The sequence below is a fragment of the Meles meles genome, chromosome 9 (genome assembly GCF_922984935.1).
Source record: "Meles meles chromosome 9, mMelMel3.1 paternal haplotype, whole genome shotgun sequence".
NCBI lineage: Eukaryota > Metazoa > Chordata > Mammalia > Carnivora > Mustelidae > Meles > Meles meles.
Window position 1 is genome coordinate 74,624,884 of NC_060074.1, and position 21,769 is coordinate 74,646,652.

Here is a 21,769-nt window from a genome sequence, read left to right on the forward strand (position 1 = left end):
AAACTTGAGATGACTCTCTTTAAATGTAGAGTAACTGAGGTAATAATGCTGAAACAAAATAAATGCAGCACTATTTCAAAGAGTTGTCTATGTGCCAGCTACAGAGTAAGAAGCCCCTAAGTCACAGTTTATAGTTATTTATATGTTAGTATTACATAGTTATTTCTGCATTTATATATGCAATATGCCTTTTATGTTTTTTCATAAAAATTGGTGTGCAGTTGCTTCTCTATATTCTGTGAATTTATATTTTGTATTAATCACTTGGTTTTGTAGCATATAAGAAGGGAAATGAATGAACTGTATACTATAAGGATTCAAAATAGCACTTTAATGTTGCCACAATTGGCATGATGTTGTTGTGAAGGAATTCCCTTTGGACTAGGTCCACTGTAGATGGTATCCAGGGCTTATGTTAGTGCCTAAATTGCCTTGTTCCCATAGAGCTATACGTTTCCTCAAAACTGGCATACTACCATCAACAGCAACCCTCATTAAGGACACTGGTAGTATTTTAAAATTAGTAGTTTTCTGCATAAGCTTATCGACTGCAATTCCAACTGACTTGCTCGCAGTATATCATTTAACACTGTTGATCTATAATTCATTACGTGAGCACACCAAGAGAGGCAATGTTGTGAATTGTACACTGGTAAGCTACTTGGTGAAACCATGTTTTGTATTTTTAATGTGTTCAATTATTTTTAAAATCAAGCAAGTCTGAGGTGTGTGCCTGGCTTTCTTTGAAAGTATGGATTGTTATCGGAGGGTTACAGTTGAGGACGTTTTGATACCATAATAATATGTTTGCTGCGGCTACCAAGAGCTTTGTCAAGCAAGTTGGAGATGAAGGGAGATTAGTTCCTGTACCAAGCCTCAGTGAGGCTGACAAATACCAACCTCTAAGTCTGGTGGTAAAAAAGAAGCGATGCTTTCTCTTTCCTAGGTATAAATTTACCTCAACACCTTTTACACTGAAAGATATTCTTCTAGGAGACAGAGAAATTTCAGCTGGTAAGTTTAAATATCTGTTTGGGAGTGACTACTCATTCAGCTGTATTAATGACATTCTGAACATCAGTTGTATATAATAATATTTGTAATATTTGCACATTGATAAAAGCAACTTTTCTTAAGATAGTAGTATTAGGATTAAGATTAATCATATCTAAATTTGTGTAGTATTAAATCTCATTGGTTGAATAATTTTTGTGTAGTATCAAACCTTATTGGTTGAATAATTTTCCAACCTATTTTGTGAAATTATTTATTGTGTAATTTTCTTTCAAGTATTTTATAGACTGTTTAAACTGAATCAATTTAGAATATGACAAAATAATATATTTCTTCATCTATAAAGTGGGATATTACTTAGTTTTACCTATCTCACAGGGCCAAATGAGATGAAAGTAACTTATATTTATTTCTTATGACTCAGTTATTGCAACTGGTCAACTGAATTGTATTTTACAGGCTAGATTAGAAAATAAATTGACATTTTGACAAATTAGTTATAAACACTTATTTTTCTTTCAACCACTCAGTGGATCTTACAGCTTACAGAGTTCTTTTGGTGGAACAAAGAAATTGAGTTCTCTTTCAAGTACTCTATTTTTTTTGTTGTTGTTGCTAAATTAATTGAGTTGCTATTTCATTTTTTAATTAAAAATTTTTTTAGTTAGTAATATTTTAATAGTATTATATGGCAACAGATGGTAGCCACATTTGTGGTAAGTATGGCATAACGCATAAATTTTTCGAATCATTATGTTGTATATCTGAAACTCATGTAACATTGTGTGTTAACTTCACTCAAATGAAAAAAATTTTAAAAAAAGAGTTCATTCTCTAGCAGGACTGATATTTTACACGATTTAAGATATTTACCTGTTTTGGGGCAATTGGGTGACTTGGTCGGTTAAATGTCTGCCTTGGGCTCATGTCATGATCCCAGGGTCCTGGGATCAAGCCCCACATCAGGCTCCCTGCTCAGCGGAGAGACTGCTTCTCCCTCTGCCTCGGCCTGCTGCTCCCCCTGCTTGTGCACTCTCTCTCTCTGTGTCAAATAAATAAAATCTTCAAAAAATCATGTTTACATGTTTTAACCATAAGGTCATAATGTATGTAAACATGTATATTTTTTCATTTAAATGAGTTGCTACTTTAAATCTCAGTGTGAAACATCACCTTTCTCAACATTTATGTAATGGAGTCTTAAATAGTAAATTAATGCATTACTATAAATAGTCTATATTAGATGAAGTCAAGACATTTAAAAATATTGATTTCCTTTTCATAAAGGTATTTCATCTTATCAGTTACTGAATTATGAAGATGAATCAGATGTTTCACTTTATGGAAGGCGAGGCAACCATATTGTGAATGACGTTGGGATTAACGTCACTGGATCAGATTCTGTGGCAGTAAAAGCTTCGTTTGGTGTGGTGACCAAACATGAAGTGGAAGTGTCAACATTACTCAAGGAAATTACTACACGGTCAGTAGAATAAGACTTAATATGCTTCAGTGTTTCCATTAAGTATTTTAATTGTATAAACTTCGTTATAAACAATGCTGAAAACATTCAGGTTATGTATATTGCCTAATGTAATTTATTTGCTTTATTTGCTTGAAATACTACAAATTAGCAATTTATCCAGACTTTAGATAAGGGTAAATATCCAAAATCACTTGGTTTAAACAGTTTTTTTAATTGTTCCACAAAATTGCTTTGGTCCTATACACAGGTGCTAAATTATTAGATTAACCAGGGCAGCTCAGTGAGTTAAGTGGCCAACTCTTTTTTTTTTTTTTAAGATTTTATTTATTTATTTAACAGAGGGAGATCACAAGTAGGCAGAGAAGCAGGCAGAGAGAGAGAGAGGAGGAAGCAGGCTCCCCGCTGAGCAGAGAGCCGGATGCGGGGCTCTATCCCAGGACCCTGGGATCATGACCTGAACCGAAAGCAGAGACTTTAACCCACTGAGCCACCCAGGCGCCCCGGTGGCCAACTCTTGATTTCAACTCAGGTCATGATCTCAGGGTCCTGGGATTGAGCCCTGTGTCTGGCTCTGTGCTCGGTAGGGAGTCTCCCTGAGTATTCTCTCTCTCTCTCTCTCCCCTTCTCCCTCTGCTTGTGCTCTCTCTCTCTCAAATAAAAACAAGTCTTAAAAAAAAAGAATACACTAATCTGATTGCAACAGATATACTAAGGGAATCTCTTCCAACAGACTCCTATAATGAGCATGTTTTAAGAAAAGAGAAGGGAGAGGCACATTACTAGTGGCTATGGAGCATATTTTCTGATTTGTATTAGACCTGCCTTGATTTGTTTTTAGTTAAGGTGGACCATGAATGAGTAACACATGACAGCAAGAAATGTACTCGATTATATGTAATTAGAATGTGACATTCTTGTGAATATCTCTATTCTTTATTCTAGAAAAATTAACTTTGACCACAGTTTGATACGTCAGACAAGGAACAGCAGGAAGGCAGTATTGTGTGTGGTCATGGAAAGCATTCGAACCACACGACAGTGCTCACTGTCTGTGCATGCTGGAATTCGCGGGGAAGCCATGCGGGTAAACCACACTCATTAGGTTTCTCTTACTGAAAATGTGCAATGGGAATTTTTAAAAAGTACTCAATTTCTAATGAGATGTGTGTGTTTTGTCAAATGTTGAGATTAAAGAACTACAAGTGTACACAAGTGTACATAGGATTTTGCACAGTAATGATTTTTAGAATTTTTTAAAAATCCAAGAAAACGTCAATTCTGAATGTGTAACATAATGCAAACAAAACAATAATCCTTATGAAATAATGCATACTGGAGTTCTTCTATGACTATTTAAATGATGTTTTAAGAATAAAGTTTGAGGGGCGCCTGGGTGGCTCAGTGGATTAAGCTGCTGCCTTTGGCTCAGGTCATGATCTCAGGGTCCTGGGATCGAGCCCTGCGTCAGGCTCTCTGCTCTGCAGGGAGCCTGCTTCCTCCTCTCTCTCTGCCTGCCTCTCTGCCTACTTGTGATCTCTCTCTCTGTCAAATAAATAAAATAAAATCTTTAAAAAAAAAAAGAATAAAGTTTGAATGCTTATGTTGAATTCTTGATTTTATTTTTAAATGAAGTACTTTATATTGAATTTTTTAAAAGTTGATTTTATATTATTTTAACTTTTCTAAAATAATATTGTAAATGGCCAAACATGCTTCATTCAGTGTTAAATACCTAAAACAAAAACAAAGACAAAAAAAATCCTGGGAGTTATTTGTGTTTAGTTCTCAGCGTAGTATTATTTGTCTTTGTCATTCACATAGTAATGACACATAATAATGACTCGATTCGTCTTATTAAAATCATTTGTTAGAGAGTCCAATGAAAAACCTTTTGAATCTTTGCAAATTAAATTTCTGTTCAGTGGCTACATTTAGCTGTCCACTGAGTTGTTTAACATTGGATCATTCTGGGGGCACAAATTAAAACATTTATTTAGTTGTTTAATTTATTAATTAAATTAATAATTTATTAATTTATTTATTAATTTATTTAATAATAATTATAATTACATATTATATATTATAATTATATTATATTATATATATTATATTATATATATTATATATATAATTATTATATATTATATATTATATATATTATAAATATAAATATATATAATAATATTATATATATAATATATATTATATTATATAATATATTATAATAATAATAAAAATAAAAATAATTTATTTAATAAATAAATAATTTATTAATTTATAAATTAATAAATTATTTAATAAATAAATAATTTATTAATTTATAAATTAATAAATTAATAATTAATAATTTATTAATTAAATTAATAATTATTAGTTGTTTAGTTTGTTTTGGTAAATAAATTGATGATTGCTTTGGAAAGCTGCTGAAAACTCTAGGAGCTTTGGAACAATTGACAGAGTAGGCTAAAAACAACTGTAGCTCTTAAACAGTTGGTTTGTGGTTGAAAGGAAAAGGTGTCTATGTCAGCATGACTGTTGCAGCAGCACTAATCATTGGCCCTAGGACCAATGTTAGTGAGAAACTGGTGAGTGGTATTCTATTGTGAGACCCCCATTGGACCATTTGGACTTCTGGTATAGACAGTTAAATTCAATGGGATAATTTTTTTTAAATAATAGTAAGATTGTTTTTTTTGTCTTAATAGTAAGATTATATGAAATGTTTTGTTTCTCCAAAAAGTTCTCCTTATATTTTATGCCCCTTAATAATGTTATTTACTTATTTACTATAGTTTCATTTTATGGATGAACAGAATCCCAAGGGAAGGGACAAAGCTATTGTTTTTCCAGCGCATACAACCATAGCTTTCAGTGTTTTTGAACTCTTCATTTACTTGGATGGTGCCTTTGGTAAGTGAATGATTTGCATGAAACACTGAAATGATTATACTTTTAAGAAGAATTTAATGGAGGGCGCCTGGATGGCTCAGTGGGTTAAAGCCTCTGCCTTCAGCTCAGATCATGATTCCAGGGTCCTGGGATGGAGCCCCGCACCGCATCGGGCTCCCTGCTCAGCAGGGAGCCTGCTTCCCTTCCTCCTCTCTGGCTGCCTCTCTGCCTACCTGTGATCTCTGTCTGTCAAATAAATAAAATCTTTTTTTTTTTTTTTAAAGAAGAATTTAATGGGAAGCAAACACATACAAACCCTCTTTATGTAATTCTGGAAGAATGATACTCTTGGCACTGTCAATCTTATGCTTGGGTAAAGTAGCTGGGAAAGAGCCTCTGGTCCTACTTACCCACTCCCTCTTTTCTGCTTCTTGGGGAATGCTACAGACTCCCTACCACCCCACTTGCGATTATAGATAAGAGCTCCCATGCAATCCACTGACAAAGTTTTTCTTGACTTACACGAGGAGATGATAATCTTCTAATAGGTCATATTTGAAGATGGCAAATAGAGGAGTGGGTAGGTAGTTAAGATGCCTGTCAGTGTCTGGGTGCCCAAACTAAGATACCCGAAGACAAATTCTTTTCAGTTTTACCTCTCATGGGCCCAGTTTCCCCCCAACACTCCCTAAAAGGTAACTTTGACAGTATAAATGCTTACCCTAAAATTGTCTTTATTTACCCTACAGAATACCTTGTATACCTTATATAATAGTGCAGCTCACTGTAGACTTTGACATTTTACCGGTCTTTAAGAGGCCAGTGCCTCAAAGGATGGGCACGGGAGCCCCTAGCCATTGAAATTCATAGACATTTTTAGACCTGTTTCTGTTTCTGTAGTTTTGTGGGAGGTGAGAATGGGAGGTCCAGAAACATGACAAAACATGCTAATTACAGTCTATTTGGGACATTTCAGTTGTAGGTTTTTACAGTTATATTGATTATTAGGAGTACAAACTGATAGAACTGACACAGGCATCGAAATTTAAAATGTGCATACACTTTTGGGAATTTATCCTACAGATATACTTAACACATATGGGAATTGAGATGGGTATAAGGATATTCAGTTCGTAATAACGAAAGACTGGAAATAATCTTAAGATCTATTATCAGTTACTAGTTCAATAATGGTGCATCCGTGACTATGGAATATTATGAAGCCATTAAGAAGAATGAGAGATGGGCCCTGACATGGAAGAATATCTAAGAGACATTTTATTTTATTTTTTAAAAATTTTTAAATTTTTTAAATAAACATATAATGTATTATTAGCCCCAGGGTACAGGTCTGTGAATCGCCAGGTTTACACACTTTTCACAGCACTCACCATAGCACATACCTTCCCCAATGTCCATAACCCAACCACCCTCTCCCTCCCCCCGCCCCCCAGTTTGTTTTGTGACATTAAGAGTCTCCTATGGTTTGTCTCCCTCCCGATCCCATCTTGTTCTATTTATTCCTTTCCTACCCCTCAAACCCCACACATTGTATCTCCCCTTCCTTATATCAGGGAGATCATATGATAGTTGTCTTTCTCCAAGAGATATTTTAAAGAAGTGTGCGTAGTATATAACTTTTTGAGCCTAATACACACACACACACATGCACACATATATTCTTTTATGTGTGTATGAGCCTACACACACACACACACACACACACACACATATATTCTTTTATGCTTATAAAATATATTGAGTATTTCTGGAAGTATACTCGAAACTTAACAGTGTTTACTTGTGGGTGGAAAACTGAGGCTGGGGTCTAGGGTATACTGGAGACTTGTTACCATATCCTCCTTTTGTAGTCTGGATTTTGTGCCATGTAAATATTAACTTTTCCAAAAATACATAAAATTTAATTTAAAAAGTACAGTGAATGCCATGTACCAGTGTTCATCAGCCACAGCTAAAACTCCCAATGAAATTTGAGTTGTTCAAGTCATAGCATCTTCTAAAATGTTTTTTTATAGACCTTTGTGTCACTTCAGTGTCAAAAGGAGGATTTGAGAGGGAAGAAACAGCAACATTCGCGCTGCTCTACAGACTGAGGAATATACTATTTGAGAGAAGTAAGTCCGTTAAAGAGTATTTCAAATGTCTGTCTTCCTCTTGGATTAAAACTTGAGTTTGTCCAATCAGTACTCCTTGTCTGTAAGTACTCCTAAGGAGGATTTTAAATCTAAAAGTCAAATCAATTCATGACAGATGGTTCAGATTCACGTATTTATAAATGGGGTTTGGTTATATATTTCTAATGTGACTTCTAACACATTTCTTTGCTTTTGTGCTTTCAGATAGAAGAGTGATGGATGCCATTTCTCGTTCCCAGCTTTACTTAGATGATCTTTTCTCTGACTACTATGACAAACCTCTCAGCATGACTGATATTTCTCTCAAAGAAGGGACCCATATCCGAGTTAACTTGCTTAATCACAACATTCCAAAAGGACCTTGCATACTCTGTGGGATGGGGAACTTTAAAAGGGAGACGGTTTATGGGTGCTTTCAGTGCTCTGTCGATGGGCAGAAGTATGTGAGACTTCATGCAGTTCCTTGTTTTGATGTTTGGCACAAGAGGATGAAATAAAATGGAAAGTGAATGTAGTGTTTTAAGCGCAACTGTGCCACATACCTTTCCAAAATCATCTGGGTATGCTTTGATGAATTGTGGCAAATTAAAGAGGGAGAGGAAAGAGAAATTAACCTGTCTGGGTATCATTTTCTTCCTCTATAAACATGGAGATCATAATAGTATTTGGCCTACAAATTGTCATAAAGATTAATATTGTTCGTGTAAAAAAGGTTTAATATAAAATTCAAAATATAGATGTTCCTTCCTGAAATCTACCAGTTACTTTAGATTTATATTTGGGATTCGGCTATCATTTTAGATAACTTTACGTAGTGATTTTTCTAAATATTGATTTTATCTTTAGTTGACTTTTAATTCAACACTTAAGAATGACAAGAGGTTAGAAGTGGTGATTTTATGATGCTTTAACCATTGCCTTAGGCCTGGTAAAATGAGAAAAATGTGTTAATAATTTAATGTAATCCTAAATGTTTAATTGTGGTATCAAATGAAAAGCACATTGAGCTCTGGGTGGGGTTTTATGGACACAGTTCACAGGGTGACTGAGAGCAGTGTGCTATTGTGAAATGTGCACAGGCTCACTGGTTTTCTCCTTATAAAAACTCACTACTGTGAGTTTTTTTTAAGTTAAGACCACTAGGACACCTTTATCTTTCTCCTTTGAAAATGTTTAAAATATTTAACATATTCAATTCTGAGAGATCTTTTTCATCCACTCTATAAGACATCTGAGATTTTTCATACACAACCTAAATTATTAATTTATTATATACCCTTATTATAATAATTACAAAAGTAATGAAAATTCTAGAACTCAAAATGTAGCAACAGCATTCACTATGAGATATACGATGTGAAAGCGTAAAGCAATTGTGTAACTATAAAATACCTGATTATGTATGTAGGATGATTAAAATTTTACTTACTTAAATGTGACCAGAGTTTTAGAATCAACCTCCATTTTACTTCATCTATAATTTTAAAAACATAAGTTTAAAAGCATTTGGAAAAGAATGGGACAGAAAGGACAGAATTATGAAGTTTTCTTCATTATGGAATGATTTCCATTTCTTCTTCCACTGTGTTGGTGGTTTGAGCCGAATATATAACTCAAATGCAAATAGTATACTGATTGCAAAATGCTCTAGTGACTTTTTTTTATATAGAGAGAACAGGGGCAGTTTCCAAACCAAAACATAATATTGAGTCACCAACTTTGTTCCAACGGAGCAGGTTTTCCTGAGGGAAGTCAAGGAACAAGAACTGGCAGTTGAGCAAGTGAGGAGGAGTTACAAAACTGGGTACAGGCACAACGCACTCTAGGGAGGAAAGGAAACCAAAACCCAAGGTGTTGGTTTTATGAAGTGTCAAACTCCGTGCTATGCATACACGGATATCTGTCAATCTGGTGGGTTTTGCGTTACCCCTGAACTTTTAGATAATAGAATTTGGGGCAGTGTAGTTAAAGAGGTTAAAGACGAACACTGAACAATGGTTTGGAAAATGGAAAATGGAAAAAGCTTTGGTTTGAACGCACTTGTTTGGAGCAGAGCTATTTAATGCCTGACATACTTTTCTCCATACGCAATGGGCAAAACCTTCCATGGTCCAATAAATAACACGCACTTTCTTTGACACCAGTGTGATCTACAGCATCTCTTACCTCCTATTCTCAACAAGTTGGATGTCATGATTTGACCATGACGCAAAACTGCCACTGAAGTGTATAACCCCGTTTGTATCCTCATTTGATATCCTCACGTGTAAAATAAATTCTACACATTTTCAAAAATTTGATGGGGTACCAGTTTGTAAGGCTCCGTCATGATCAAGAACAAGGACATCGTAAAATGAAGTGCCATAGGATGGAGGTACATAGAGAAAGGGAACCGGAAATTAAGGCATACCATGGCATTAATTTAAAACAATCAAGACAAAAAGTTAGGGATGATAGATGTAAAGGCCACAAGAAGGAAGAGGAGGTAGCACATTTATAATGATGTCTGAAGGAGTACAGACTCAGAGCAGATTTTATTATGTCTGCTATGTAAGAGGCACAAAGCCTTTGGTCTGATCAATTGTCTTTAAGCATTCCCCATTGGAGTAATGACCAAAGGCCAGAGTTTGCACCAAAAAGTACAGAAACTGTATTTAAGGCTCTCTGTGGGACAGAAGCATATAACTAATACTTTCTTATATGCATACAAAAGGAATATTTGTTTAGTTCTGTGATTTTTATATGCTTCTACATGTAATGCTGCAAAATGTATACACAAATGAAATGTTAATTCCTGGGTCCTATTGAGTATTTTCAATATATGGAACACTTTTATAGTTAAAATGTTAAAAATTGGATATTTAACATTTATACATGTTGTTAAGGTTAGAGCTGGGAAGAACTTGTAGATTTTGACATAGGTGTCCTACCACCTCCTGAAGGGGGAAAACTGGCCAGTGGGACGTGGTCTATTTCATGGTGGTGCAATTTATGCTCACAGAATAAAGCAATAGGAAACACAATTATACTTTTCCTGAACGTTAAATTTGCAAAACACCACCCATTTATTATGCCAAAATGACATGTATTGATGGGATCAAAATATATTCTCGTGGCAGGAAAACAGAAAAGACAAGTTCTAGGAAAGTGACTTTGTTTTATATATAAAGTACAGTAAGTAGCTAAGAAAATTTAGAAATAAAAATATACTACAGTTCATCATGTTGATATACATTGTATTCCTTGGAAGAAATGAAGCCATCACCATCATGATCATTCTTCTTAAAAATATCTTCTAAAACTGCATTCTGATATGACTTGTCACGTGGCTTATCATCCTTTTCGAATTCCCTTTGCAGGTAGTGATTTATCTAGAGGGCCAAAATAATGTCTTTAATAAAAAAAGTACCACAGTAAATTTTCTGTAACTTTAAGGAAATGTTTACATAAGGAAACTCAACAGTAAGGCTACTTATAAGTGATATAAAAATTTAAAAAACTGTTTGAGGTTTTATTCTTTTAACCTTTGAAGCAATTTTTTCTGAAAAGAAACATCTTCAAATTAGCTTCCCCTGAGGTTACAGATGGTTAGTGGTACATACTCAAAGATTAACCTTTGAATTGAATTTTGTTAAAACCAAGTGTTTTCCAATAATCTATACTGTCCACATTATGAAAGGAAAATGAGGAAAATCATTCTTAAGGAATTCTATTAGTGAACAAAAACCAAATTGGCATTTTTATAATCTCTAAAATTAATGTATATATTACCAGTAAAACTCAACCATAGGTTTCGAAATAAAATTCAATTTTCTTAACTTTTCTATGATTCTATAACTTTCCTTCAAATCCATATAACTATGGCAATCTCTATAATAATAAGACCAATGAAGAACCGGTATTAAGTATTCTTTCTCTGCGTTAATATGACATTTTTACTAACCACATGGGACTACTAAACACTTGACATGTGGCTAGATCAAATAGAGGTATGCTACTCTCAGGGTTAAATACATATTTTGAAGACAATAAAAAATATTTGTAATTTTTACATTGATTTCATGCCAAAGGGGAAATATTTTAGATATACTGTTAGATGAAACATAGTATTAAAATTAATTTCCCCTGTTTCTTTTTGCTTTAAGATGTGACTACTAAAATTTTTAAATTATATATGTGACTCAATCATATTTCCATTGGAAAGTGCTAATATATATAATAACTAAAGAATACAATGTGCAATAATCTGGAGATACTGTTCAGCAAGGCTGGGTATTTCAAACTCAAGAGGTTTTTTTTTTTAAGATTTTATTTACTTATTTGACAGAGATCACAAGGAGGGAGAGAGAGAGAGGAGGAAGCAGGCTCTCTGCTGAGCAGAGAGCCCGATGTGGGGCTCGATCCCAGGACCCTGAGATCATGACCTGAGCCACCCAGGTGCCCCAAACACAAGAGGATTTTTGAAAGCTAAAGTTGAGCTTTGAGAGGTTTTTAGCAGTATGCATCCCAGCTCACTCCATCATGAGGAGACTATTTTAGAATGATCAACAGAACTGTTCTCAAGTGAGACTTTAGTCCTATTGAGGGAGATATATTTTTTCTTCTAGTTGAGCCATAACAATGCTATGTAGGTGAAAAGAACCTCAAATACTTCTCAGTTTCTAAGTAAATATATTTTCATAACCAATATTATTGACTCTCAGGACATACTTTTCTAGTATAGTGTAGTGGAAATGTACAAAAAGGCAGCAGTAAGAACATAACCTTAATTTCGCTGGCAATGAGTTCCACACTATTTCTCCTTCATAATTTAATAAAAAATACTGTGTTCCTCTTCTCTCCCATCTTATACTAAAGAATTGACTTGATCCTTCTGATGATGAGAGGAGGTAGTTTCTTTTAGTTCATGTTTTAAATCTAGTCTTTGTCATGTACTTGCTATGTGGTCATGGGACAAATAATTTAACCTCTCTGGACCTCAATTTTGTCATCTGTAAAAGAGGGGAAACAGTATCGCTATGGTAGTATTTATGTATTATAGATGTCAATGAAAGCTATTACTATTCAAGCATGTGAAAGTCACTCTTAACCTAGTGATACTGCAGCTGATACCTGACAGACATCTGGACAGACTGTTGCTAAGCAGGTCACTGTTTTGGACTTTCTCTACTTTTATTTTCCAGAAAGAACTAAAGATCCCATAAGAACTACTGAAGAGTATTCATACTGCAGAATGCGTCTCTTTGTGTACATCTCATAATGAATGGTTTGTATGCCCAGGCTGAGCTCTCGGGTACTTTGTGAATTCATCGGCTGCCATTCACTCTGAAACTCATAAGGAGTCAACGCCAAGTACATGCTGGATGGATTTGCCACCCCCTAACTGTCCTCCTTCTTAAGGAACAGGGGATGTTTTCATTCACATATCCCTCCTTCCACTGCTGAGCAACAAAGGAGCTTCAGGGGCAAGTCCTTACTACTATCCTAGAGGAGGAAGTAGAATCAGGGCAGGGGAAGGACTAGAGAGGGAGCACACCTGTCTTTGAAATCAACCACTCAGGTACCTTTTGTTACTGAGGTGGTCGAGTTATGCATGTTAAACTGTCTCCCAACAAAGGGGAGACAAATGGGTTACTCAATTTAAGCAAAAAGGGTATAGTCAGTGGGACTAAGCCAGTCACCGGCCTTCAGTAGTACAAACACTAGCCCTCAAACATCCATACTGGAAATTCCCTGAAAGAGGTAGGTAGGCCCTGGTTAAGAGCAAAGGTAGTGGGGGCAACCGGGTGGCATGGTGGGTTAAGCAGTCAACTCTTGGTTTCGGCTCAGCTTGTGTCGGGTTCTGTGCTCAGCACAGAGTCTGCTTGAGTTCCTCTCTCCCTCTGCCCCTCTCCTCTCTAAAATAAAAATCAATCAATCTTTAAAAAAAAAAGAAGAAAGAAATTTAAAAAAAAGAGCCAAGGAGCAGAGCCAGACTTATTTTGCCACTTAAGAGTGGTGTGAACTTAGGCCAGTTAGTTAACCTGCCTGGGCATCATTTTCCCTTTCTGTAACATAGAGATAATGACACGTGTATATCTCATAAACTGTCATAAAGATTAAGTGAGCTCACATGCTAATGTGCTTCTAATAGTACTTGGTACTGAGAAAATACAAAAGAAAATTACTATTATTGTTCCGACATCTTTATTAATCCCCCTATTCATACAGAAGACTGACTGGAGGGGCACCTCGATGGCTCAGTCAGTTAAGCATCTACCTTCAGCTCAGGTCATGATCCCAAGGTCCTGGGATTGAGCTCCACATCGGGCTCCCTGTTCAATGGGGAGCCTGCTTCTCCCTCTGCCTGGAGCCCCCCCTCCCCGCCACTTGTGCTATCTCTCTGATAAATAAATAAATATAATCTAAAAAAAAGAGTAACTAGAACATGGAAGCTAGTTAGTGAACTCCTGGCTCCAGCTTACAACTTTCTAGTGCACACAATTCAAACTCTTGCTAGCTCTTTTCATAGTTTCATGCACTCCCCACAGTCCTGCAAGGTAGAAATTGTTTGTACTATTACAAATTCCTATAGTGCTATTTGAATGAGCTCTGTTCCAGTCTAAATACTGAAAATGCCCTATAGAGATGAGCTTGTTATTTTAATGAACCTCTGGCAGGGAGAAAGGCAACTGAACAGGATGACTCATTACAAGTTTTATGTTGAAAAAAGCACATTTTCTTCTTGGAGCTTAGATTTTTTAGTAATCGGCTCTGTAAAAGCAAAGTAATCAGCCCATGTTCAGTAGGACTTAAAAATAACAGATGTAATAGAGATGTATTTAAATTGTGAAGAAAAAAATTGACTGTACACATAGAATTTGTTTGAATTACCTCAGTTTTAGAGAGTTGCCTGTCGTTGTCCGTGTCTATCTGTTTAAATGTTTCAATGCTTCGTGGTCCTTTGGTCACAGCATAAAGTTCAATCTCAAAAATCAATGTTGCATCGGGTGGAATCTTGCCTTCTGCTAAAGGTATAATTTTTAACAGTTTAACTTACATGAAGATAAGGTTCAGATATTTATTCACGAATAGCCATTATAGCATTATGACTATATTATTTCATATTTATAAAAAACACTTACTAAACATTTTTAAGAAAAAATTTTCCATGTTTTTAAACCAAATCAGTTTTAAGAACCTAGCAGGTCATTATTTTCTTATTGAATTAAAATAAATACAAGTCATGTAATTTTTATTAATATACCCCTATCATTATCCAGAAGAGAGTTAGTGCAGAGAAGAAATGCATGGGCAGAAAAATTTCAAAGTGTAAATCAGTAATCTTTTAAAAAATGACATTGTATAGTTACTTGGAAGCATAAATAAAACATATGTTTCAATATATTTGTCTTTCCAGTCCTTTACAGACATTAAAAAATAAGTGCAATGACAGAATGACACAGTAACAATTTTATGAAATCTGTAATCACAATAAAAAAATTAAGTATTAAGTTGAATAGTCCTCTTGAATAAAGTTAACCTATTCACTCATCTATTACATCAAAAGATGTCACAGATGATCTTAGCAAGCTATGGGCTGTTTCAGATGACCATTCCATAGAAATGACCTGCAGAAATGATATGCTAAGAGGCAGGGGTTGGCTTGTGTCACCAGTATTGCCCAGTCTCTCCCAGAGTCTCATCCACTATAGGCACTCAAATATTTGTTGAATGAATGCCCCTATGGTTTATTTTTTAAATGGCTGTTTGTTCTCTGAAGTAAATAGAATTCTTGCTCAACTATTGATTTAACCCAGAGAGAAAAGAGCTTGAAAGTTACAGCCAAAAGGGGAGGTCGATCAGTCATCTCCAAAAACAATACATAGAAAAATCTACCCACACATCCTATGACTAATGAAGTTCCAAGCAATGTAACCACCTCTTACCTGACTTTAGAGCAAAAAGAGGTAGAGTTTAATTCAATGATCATTTTTACAAAATCCATCCCTAGTCTGTCCAGTTACAATCTCCTTACAACAGGGAAACAACTAATGATAATAAAGCAACCTCAAAACACAATCAAAATTTTTAAGAAAAAATATTACAAGTCCATATGAAGTTTCTAAATAATTCTACTAGAAACACAGAAAATATTGCCAATTAGGCTTTGTCTTACAAAGAAATCAGAGCATAAAAAAGGAGAAAAAGGTGAATTTGCTATAGAATTACTTGTATTTAGAGAAGCAGATCAAAGACGTAGGAGTTAAAGTATCTATACGTACCATCTGTACTGTTAATTTAAAGCACTAAAAAGTCACATGCATTTCAAGACATGCAGGGTGCTCTGTCATATGAAGAAAGGATATTGCACAGAGGAGAGCCTTCTTCAAGTACTACCTAAAATAAAGTTATAGCTTTTGTTAGGTCTCAATAACAACTTATTTAAAAGAGGTTATTTGACAAGAAGTGGTTGGTTAAGCAGTGATGTATGGTCTCCACCACAATTTTTACGTAATCTAATCCTACCTATGTGATGCAGGTAAGCCAGCAATTAAGTATGTTCCAAAGAACACACTTTTGTTGGGCCACAGTTTCTTCATGTGTAAAACAAAAGCATTGGTGGTATTACTAATGAGAGTCATCATTTTTATGTTTATTGGGGACACCTCAAATTGAATACCAACTAACTTCTTCAAAGTTAAACTTGTACCTCTCTGCAGCAAGGGTTTATTAATAGCTTAGGCAGCCTGGGTAATCATTCACAGCTAAGCATAAACTAGTTTACAAAAAGGGTAACTACGTGGTCTTTTGCTATAGGGAAACAAGGCCCAACAGGATGGATAAGCACCTATAATGCGGGATGTGGTTAAAATGAGACTGAAGAGTCAAAAAAGCAAACTTTGCCTGTATTATCTTGCCTAAAATCGGTCTCAACCTATGACAATATTTTTGGGCAAGGACTGCATTCAATTTAACTTATCTTCAATTTTTTTCCCCCTCTCCCTCTCCCAGATTCCTGTGCAACTCTAAATAGGATATACAAATTATGGTTCCATGGGAGCTATTTTGATGGGACCAAATGATTGGTTAAAAGCACTGAGAATGAAGCTGTAGTTACCTGGAACTGTGTCTTTAGCAGTTTTCGGTCTGACTGGGTCTGCTTTGTGCCACTAACCTCCCTGCAATCCAATCTGGGGCAGTGGGCCCCTGCTCTTGCTGGAAAGAGCATGTGAGGGAATCACAACTATTAATGAGTTAACAAAACAGCCTCAGAGAGGGTGAGCCACTCAACGAAATATTTGGGAGTAATGACAGTACCTCATCGTAGAAAACTAATCTTTAATGACTTTAATCACATACTAAATATTTCAAATAGGTGGAGTTAGCAAGGGTTCTAAATCATATGAGGAGGGAATGATTAGAGTCTTCACATAGCAAGAGGGAGCAAGGATCTGATAGGGAATGCAAAGTAAAAACCATCCCTCTGTCAGGCTGACCATTTCCCCCCTTTTAAAAACTTCTCTTTATTCAGCTTCATTTTTAATTTTGTCAATTTCAAAAATTTAAGCAGTACAAAATATTAGAGAGTAAGAAGAAATCTCCTAACCCTTGATCCTCAGGAACACTTAATATCATCAGATGACTGTGTATCCTTTCACATATTATTTGTGTAGATGTATGATGTATATGTGAAATGCTCCCCCTCACAAGTAAGATCTTTGAGGATAGGAAATTGTTTCTTCTTTGTACATTGACTTTATGCTCAATGCCTGGAACAGGGCCTGGCTTGGATGCTCAATAAATACTCCTTGCATGAATACATTCTATGCCACTTTATTTATTTTATTTTTGAAAAGATTTTATTTACTTATTTGAGAGAGAGAGAGTGTGAGCATGAGCAGGGGAGGCGGGTAAGGGCAGAAGGAGAAGGAGAAACAGACTCCCCACTGAGAAGGGAGCTCAATGATGATTCCGGGCTTGATCCCAGGACCCTGGTATCATGACCTGGGTTGAAGGCCGAGGTTAAACCGAGTGAGCCACCCAGGTGCCCCATCCCACTTTATTTTTAACATATTAATATATCTGGCTCTATGGCATTCTTTTTATTAGCTGCACCACAATCCATTGTATAGATACATCATATTTGACTAATTCCCTACTGATGGATACTCAGGTACTTTCCAGTTTTTTGCTACCAAATAAAAGTCTGTAATGAATGTTCTTTTATATATACCTCTGTGTACATTTCTATAAATGAAACTACTGGCTCAGAGGATATGTGCTTTTAAATCTAGATAGAAATTGCTAGAAAGGTAGAGTGATTTACATTCCCAGCAATAATGCACGAGAATGCTAGTTTTCTATACCCGTGCCAACTTATTGATGCCTTTGACCATCTGATGAGTGAAAATGGTGTCTCACTTTGTTTTAATTTGCCTTTCTTTAATTATTAATGAAACTAAATATTCCCATAGATTTAAAGTTTTTTTTTGTTTTTTTGTTTTGTTTTGTTTTGTTGTTAGTGGGCTGCTTGCCTATTTCTAGGGTTGGGTCATTTTTATTATTGGTTAATAATAGTTGCCAAAATTTTGCCTAGGTTCTTAGATCTTATAGTAGGATTTTTAAAATAGGTAAGATATTGAAAGACGCAGTTCATTTCTTCCACATTTCAAGGCTGCTCCTGAATTCAGGGGTCAGTGACTGATAGCTTTTTATATTCAGATGCTCTTTTTACTATGTTCTAGTGCTGTCCTTTTATCGTAAGATATGTTCCAGTTTCCTGAGGTTTATGAATTTGACTTTGGTACTGCTTACCTAAGGTATATGATATAGATATTTACATAATAATTAATAAAATAACATGTACTAAAACCAATAAAAATGACTAAGGTAGAACTTATAGAATATATAGGATCTTTATGAGTACTGCCGCTATACGAGGGAAAGATCTCTGGCCAGAGAGCTATCTTCCAACAAATGTCTTAATTTTCTATAAAATTTTTAATTATGGGAAATACATGTAACATAAAATTTATCACTGTAACCATTTTAACTGTATAGTTCAATGCATTAGTCCAAATATTTCATACAAGCAAAATCATATAGTGTTTTTTTGTGATTGGCTTATTTCATTTAGTATAAGGTACTCAAGTTTCATCCATGTTATATAGCATATAGAATAATTTACCTCCTTTTTAAGGCTGAATAATACTCTATTTTATGTGTATACGTGTTGTTTATCCACTCATCTGTCAATGGACACTTGGGTTACTTCCACTTTTTGGTTATTATGAATGGTGCTGTTATGAACATGAGTATACAAATATCTCTTTGAGACTCTGCTTTCAATTCTTTTGGATACATACCCAAACCTATGCTTTATTTTTAAATATAACTTAGAGATAGAAAATGAAAACACCTTACCATAGCCTTCCTTTCCGTATGCAAATGAAGGGGGTATAATCACTTTCCGCTTCTCTCCAGGGCACATATCCATCATCGCAATGTCTAGCCCTTTTATGACTTGCCCAACACCAAGAACAAACCATTTGGGGTGGCCTTCATTTTGTGTCCGGCTATAATAAAAAACAACACTTAGGTAAGCTGATTTTAAGAAAAATGAAATAAAACTTTAAAATACACCTGGACGGGATGCCTGGGTGGCTCTGTCAGTTAAATGTCTGCCTTTTGCTCAGGTCATGATCCCAGTGTCCTGGGATTGAGTCCCACATTGGACTCCTTGCTCAGCTGGGAGCCTGCTTCGCCCTCTGCCTGCTTCTCCCTCAGTTGTGCTCTTTATCTTTCTCTATGACAAATAAATAAAAAATCTTTAAAAAACTAAAATATTTCTGGACATGAGGTTATAATTTAAAATTGGAGTCCTGTCTCTTTTCTCAAATTAATATTCATTCTGAATCTCCTGGCAGGATGTTTGGCTCAAACTTCCCTCAAAATAGCCAGAAAGAAGTATGATTTGCCCAAAGCTAATCATCAGGAGTCATGTCATCATCTTTTTTATTGCCACCTTGCAAAAACTATTCAATAGTTACCTTTTTAATGGGTCTCTGGCCTCTAACTAGCTGCATGACTTGTCCAAATAATTCGTTTAACCTTTCTGAGTTTGTTCTAAAAACTGATGGTGCAGGTTTAACCTCAAAAAGGCATTTGAACAATAACTAAAATTTGTATCTTTTCTTACTAAATTTATATATTTTCTTCCAAATGAAAAGAACTAGCTTTCCCCAATCCTATCTTTAGAGTGTTATAGCACAGATGAAGAAAAGCCATTCTTCCTTTGAGCGGTAAAAAGATCAATTAAATCAGAGCAGGCAGTGTGAGATGAGGGGTGAGATGAGGGAACACAGGGCCCAGAAGACACCAGGGAAAGTTATTGTTGTGGTTTTTGGGTGCAGTTGGAAAGTGGTCCATAGTCTGTAAATATCGTGCTTCTGAAGCTTCTTAACCTACCCTACCTAATCCTCTGTAAAGAGGCTCCAAAAAATGGGAAAAGAAAATGTTGAGAACATCCTTATAGACAGTACCATGACTTACCCTTCCATGGATCCCAAGGATGGTGGCAGTGGCTGGGGTGTGTCTGTATGTCGTGTATTTACGATAATCTCGTAGGCCACCATTTTTAATAATTTAAAAAGTTAATAGTTCAATAGGGAACTACTGCATATCAGTACGAATTCCACCCTCCCTCCACCCCCGGAATAAAAGGCTCAACTCTTCCTGTTAAATCACAAGAACCAATCAACCAACCACGTAGCTTCTGGTTAGTAGAGGGAGCCTAGATTTCATGCATCAACGGGACGCCAGAGCAGTTCACAGCATTTCCTACCTGCAGTAGAACTTCGAACCGTCTTTAGCCAAGAAGCCGTCGTAATGGGCATTTAGCAGGTCTCCCTTCTTGCTTGTCTTAGAGCAGTTTTCTGGACGATGCAAAACTTCGATCTTCACTTCCTCTGTGCTCTCCTCTTCCTTTTGTCCTTGAGCGGTAAAAATGCCCCATACATAAAAGAAAACGACTAATCTTAATAGAAACGGCATGATTCCTGAAGTTGGCCTCAGATGACCACGGCGTTCCTTCACGCGTGTCAGTCGTGCCCAGTCGCTGCCAAGGCAGCTGAGTTCCGACGCGTGGCAGGCATTGTTCTACGTCACAAAGGGATGGGGGCGGGGCACCCTATAGCCCCGCCCCCCCTCGGGCGCGCGCTCAGCCTCAAGAATTTTCGTCTGTCCACCCGGGTTCCGTCCTTCTGGTACCCGGGGCTTTGGATCGCTGTCGTTAGTCGTTAAGGCAGTACTGAACACTTGCACCGCTTCTCGTTAAATCCGCATATTTTACAGAAGATTTCCTCAGAGTTCGCTGGTAATGATCTCGTTTCCTAAAATGAAACAGGCAAAAGAATTAAACGGCCTGGTAGTGGGATGTTGTAGTCAGAGAACACGCTGTCATTTCTGGGCGTACAAGGTTTCTCCTCAGACCCCCAGGGTACTGGCGGGCATCTGGGGAGGCATTCTGCTTCTGGCGTGTCCTTGAAAGCACCTTCACGGGGCGGAGTCACGCATTAAGAGGTCTCAGGCTAAGCCACACACCATCTGACGGCCACCTGGTCGGGAGTAAACAGAGGTGCTGCTGCTCCTCGCCCCTTTAAAGGAGTTTCCCACCAGCCAACTCCGGCGATTTGGGGACCTGCTGCTGGCAACCTCCGGACCGCCCTCGATTTGAGGGCCCATGGGAGTTGGGGGAAAACCTGACGGTGTCCCTTCTCTTACCAGCTCCGCGAGGTTGGTAACCATCCACTGTGCACAGATGAATACCCAAAGACTATTTACCCAAACCAGAAAAGCTTCAGCGCAGGCCTGGATTAGGTTCTGGAAAGAGAGAGTTTGTTCCACCTCGTGTACCTCCGCCTTGTTAAGTGAAAGCGCAGCACCGAGCCTGCCTGGCTTAAAGCCTGCAGCATTTCATACATCTGAATTCTTGTCATTATGTAAGATGATCATTTCCTAACAGGATTTCTTAAAATCACAAAAGCTAGGGGAAAGTCTTTATTTCTAGAAAAAAATAAATTCCAAAGTTTGGTTCCGTGTTTTATATTCCAAATGAGGCGTGGCTATCTAAGGTTAATTGTCAGTGTGGTGACTGTTCTTGGGGCCCCTCACGGTTCCTTGCCGGAGGGCTCGTAGCGGCACCCTGAGGGGTATCTTCTAGGAGATAATTTCTCGGGCCTCT

General features: G+C 36.5%; 2 protein-coding genes across 3 annotated transcripts; one reads left to right on the plus strand and one right to left on the minus strand.

Annotated features, from left to right (window-relative positions):
• Positions 1–803: 803 nt before the first annotated feature.
• Positions 804–8,227, plus strand: PJVK (pejvakin). The gene is made up of 6 exons (XM_046019752.1): positions 804–1,014; positions 2,302–2,497; positions 3,443–3,584; positions 5,293–5,410; positions 7,426–7,524; positions 7,750–8,227. The coding sequence occupies exons 1-6, from the start codon at positions 804–806 to the stop codon at positions 8,040–8,042; spliced, it is 1,059 nt and encodes a 352-aa protein (XP_045875708.1). The 3' UTR covers positions 8,043–8,227.
• Positions 8,228–10,591: 2,364 nt separating this feature from the next.
• On the minus strand, positions 10,592–20,768 carry FKBP7 (FKBP prolyl isomerase 7). Of its 2 annotated transcripts, none has more exons than XM_046018106.1 (4): positions 20,372–20,768; positions 18,952–19,103; positions 14,419–14,549; positions 10,592–10,916 (listed from the first exon to the last, which is right to left on the minus strand). In XM_046018106.1, the coding sequence occupies exons 1-4, from the start codon at positions 20,578–20,580 to the stop codon at positions 10,755–10,757; spliced, it is 654 nt and encodes a 217-aa protein (XP_045874062.1). In that variant the 5' UTR covers positions 20,581–20,768; the 3' UTR covers positions 10,592–10,754. The 2 variants fall into 2 exon arrangements, with proteins under 2 accessions (XP_045874062.1, XP_045874061.1); XM_046018105.1 differs by having other exon boundaries at positions 14,419–14,552; positions 20,372–20,760.
• Positions 20,769–21,769: the final 1,001 nt, after the last annotated feature.

Excerpts from the sequence above, each read along its gene's own strand:
- FKBP7 (XM_046018105.1), bottom strand. The coding sequence starts at position 20,580 with ATGCCGTTTCTATTAAGATTAGTCGTTTTCTTTTATGTATGGGGCATT. Across the intron at positions 14,553-18,951 it reads ATACGGAAAGGAAGGCTATG|CAGAAGGCAAGATTCCACCC; the intron begins GTAAGGTGTTTT and ends TTATACCTTTAG. Across the intron at positions 10,917-14,418 it reads GGCAACTCTCTAAAACTGAG|ATAAATCACTACCTGCAAAG; the intron begins GTAATTCAAACA and ends TTGGCCCTCTAG.
- PJVK (XM_046019752.1), top strand. The coding sequence starts at position 804 with ATGTTTGCTGCGGCTACCAAGAGCTTTGTCAAGCAAGTTGGAGATGAA. Across the intron at positions 2,498-3,442 it reads CTCAAGGAAATTACTACACG|AAAAATTAACTTTGACCACA; the intron begins GTCAGTAGAATA and ends TCTTTATTCTAG. Across the intron at positions 5,411-7,425 it reads TTACTTGGATGGTGCCTTTG|ACCTTTGTGTCACTTCAGTG; the intron begins GTAAGTGAATGA and ends GTTTTTTTATAG.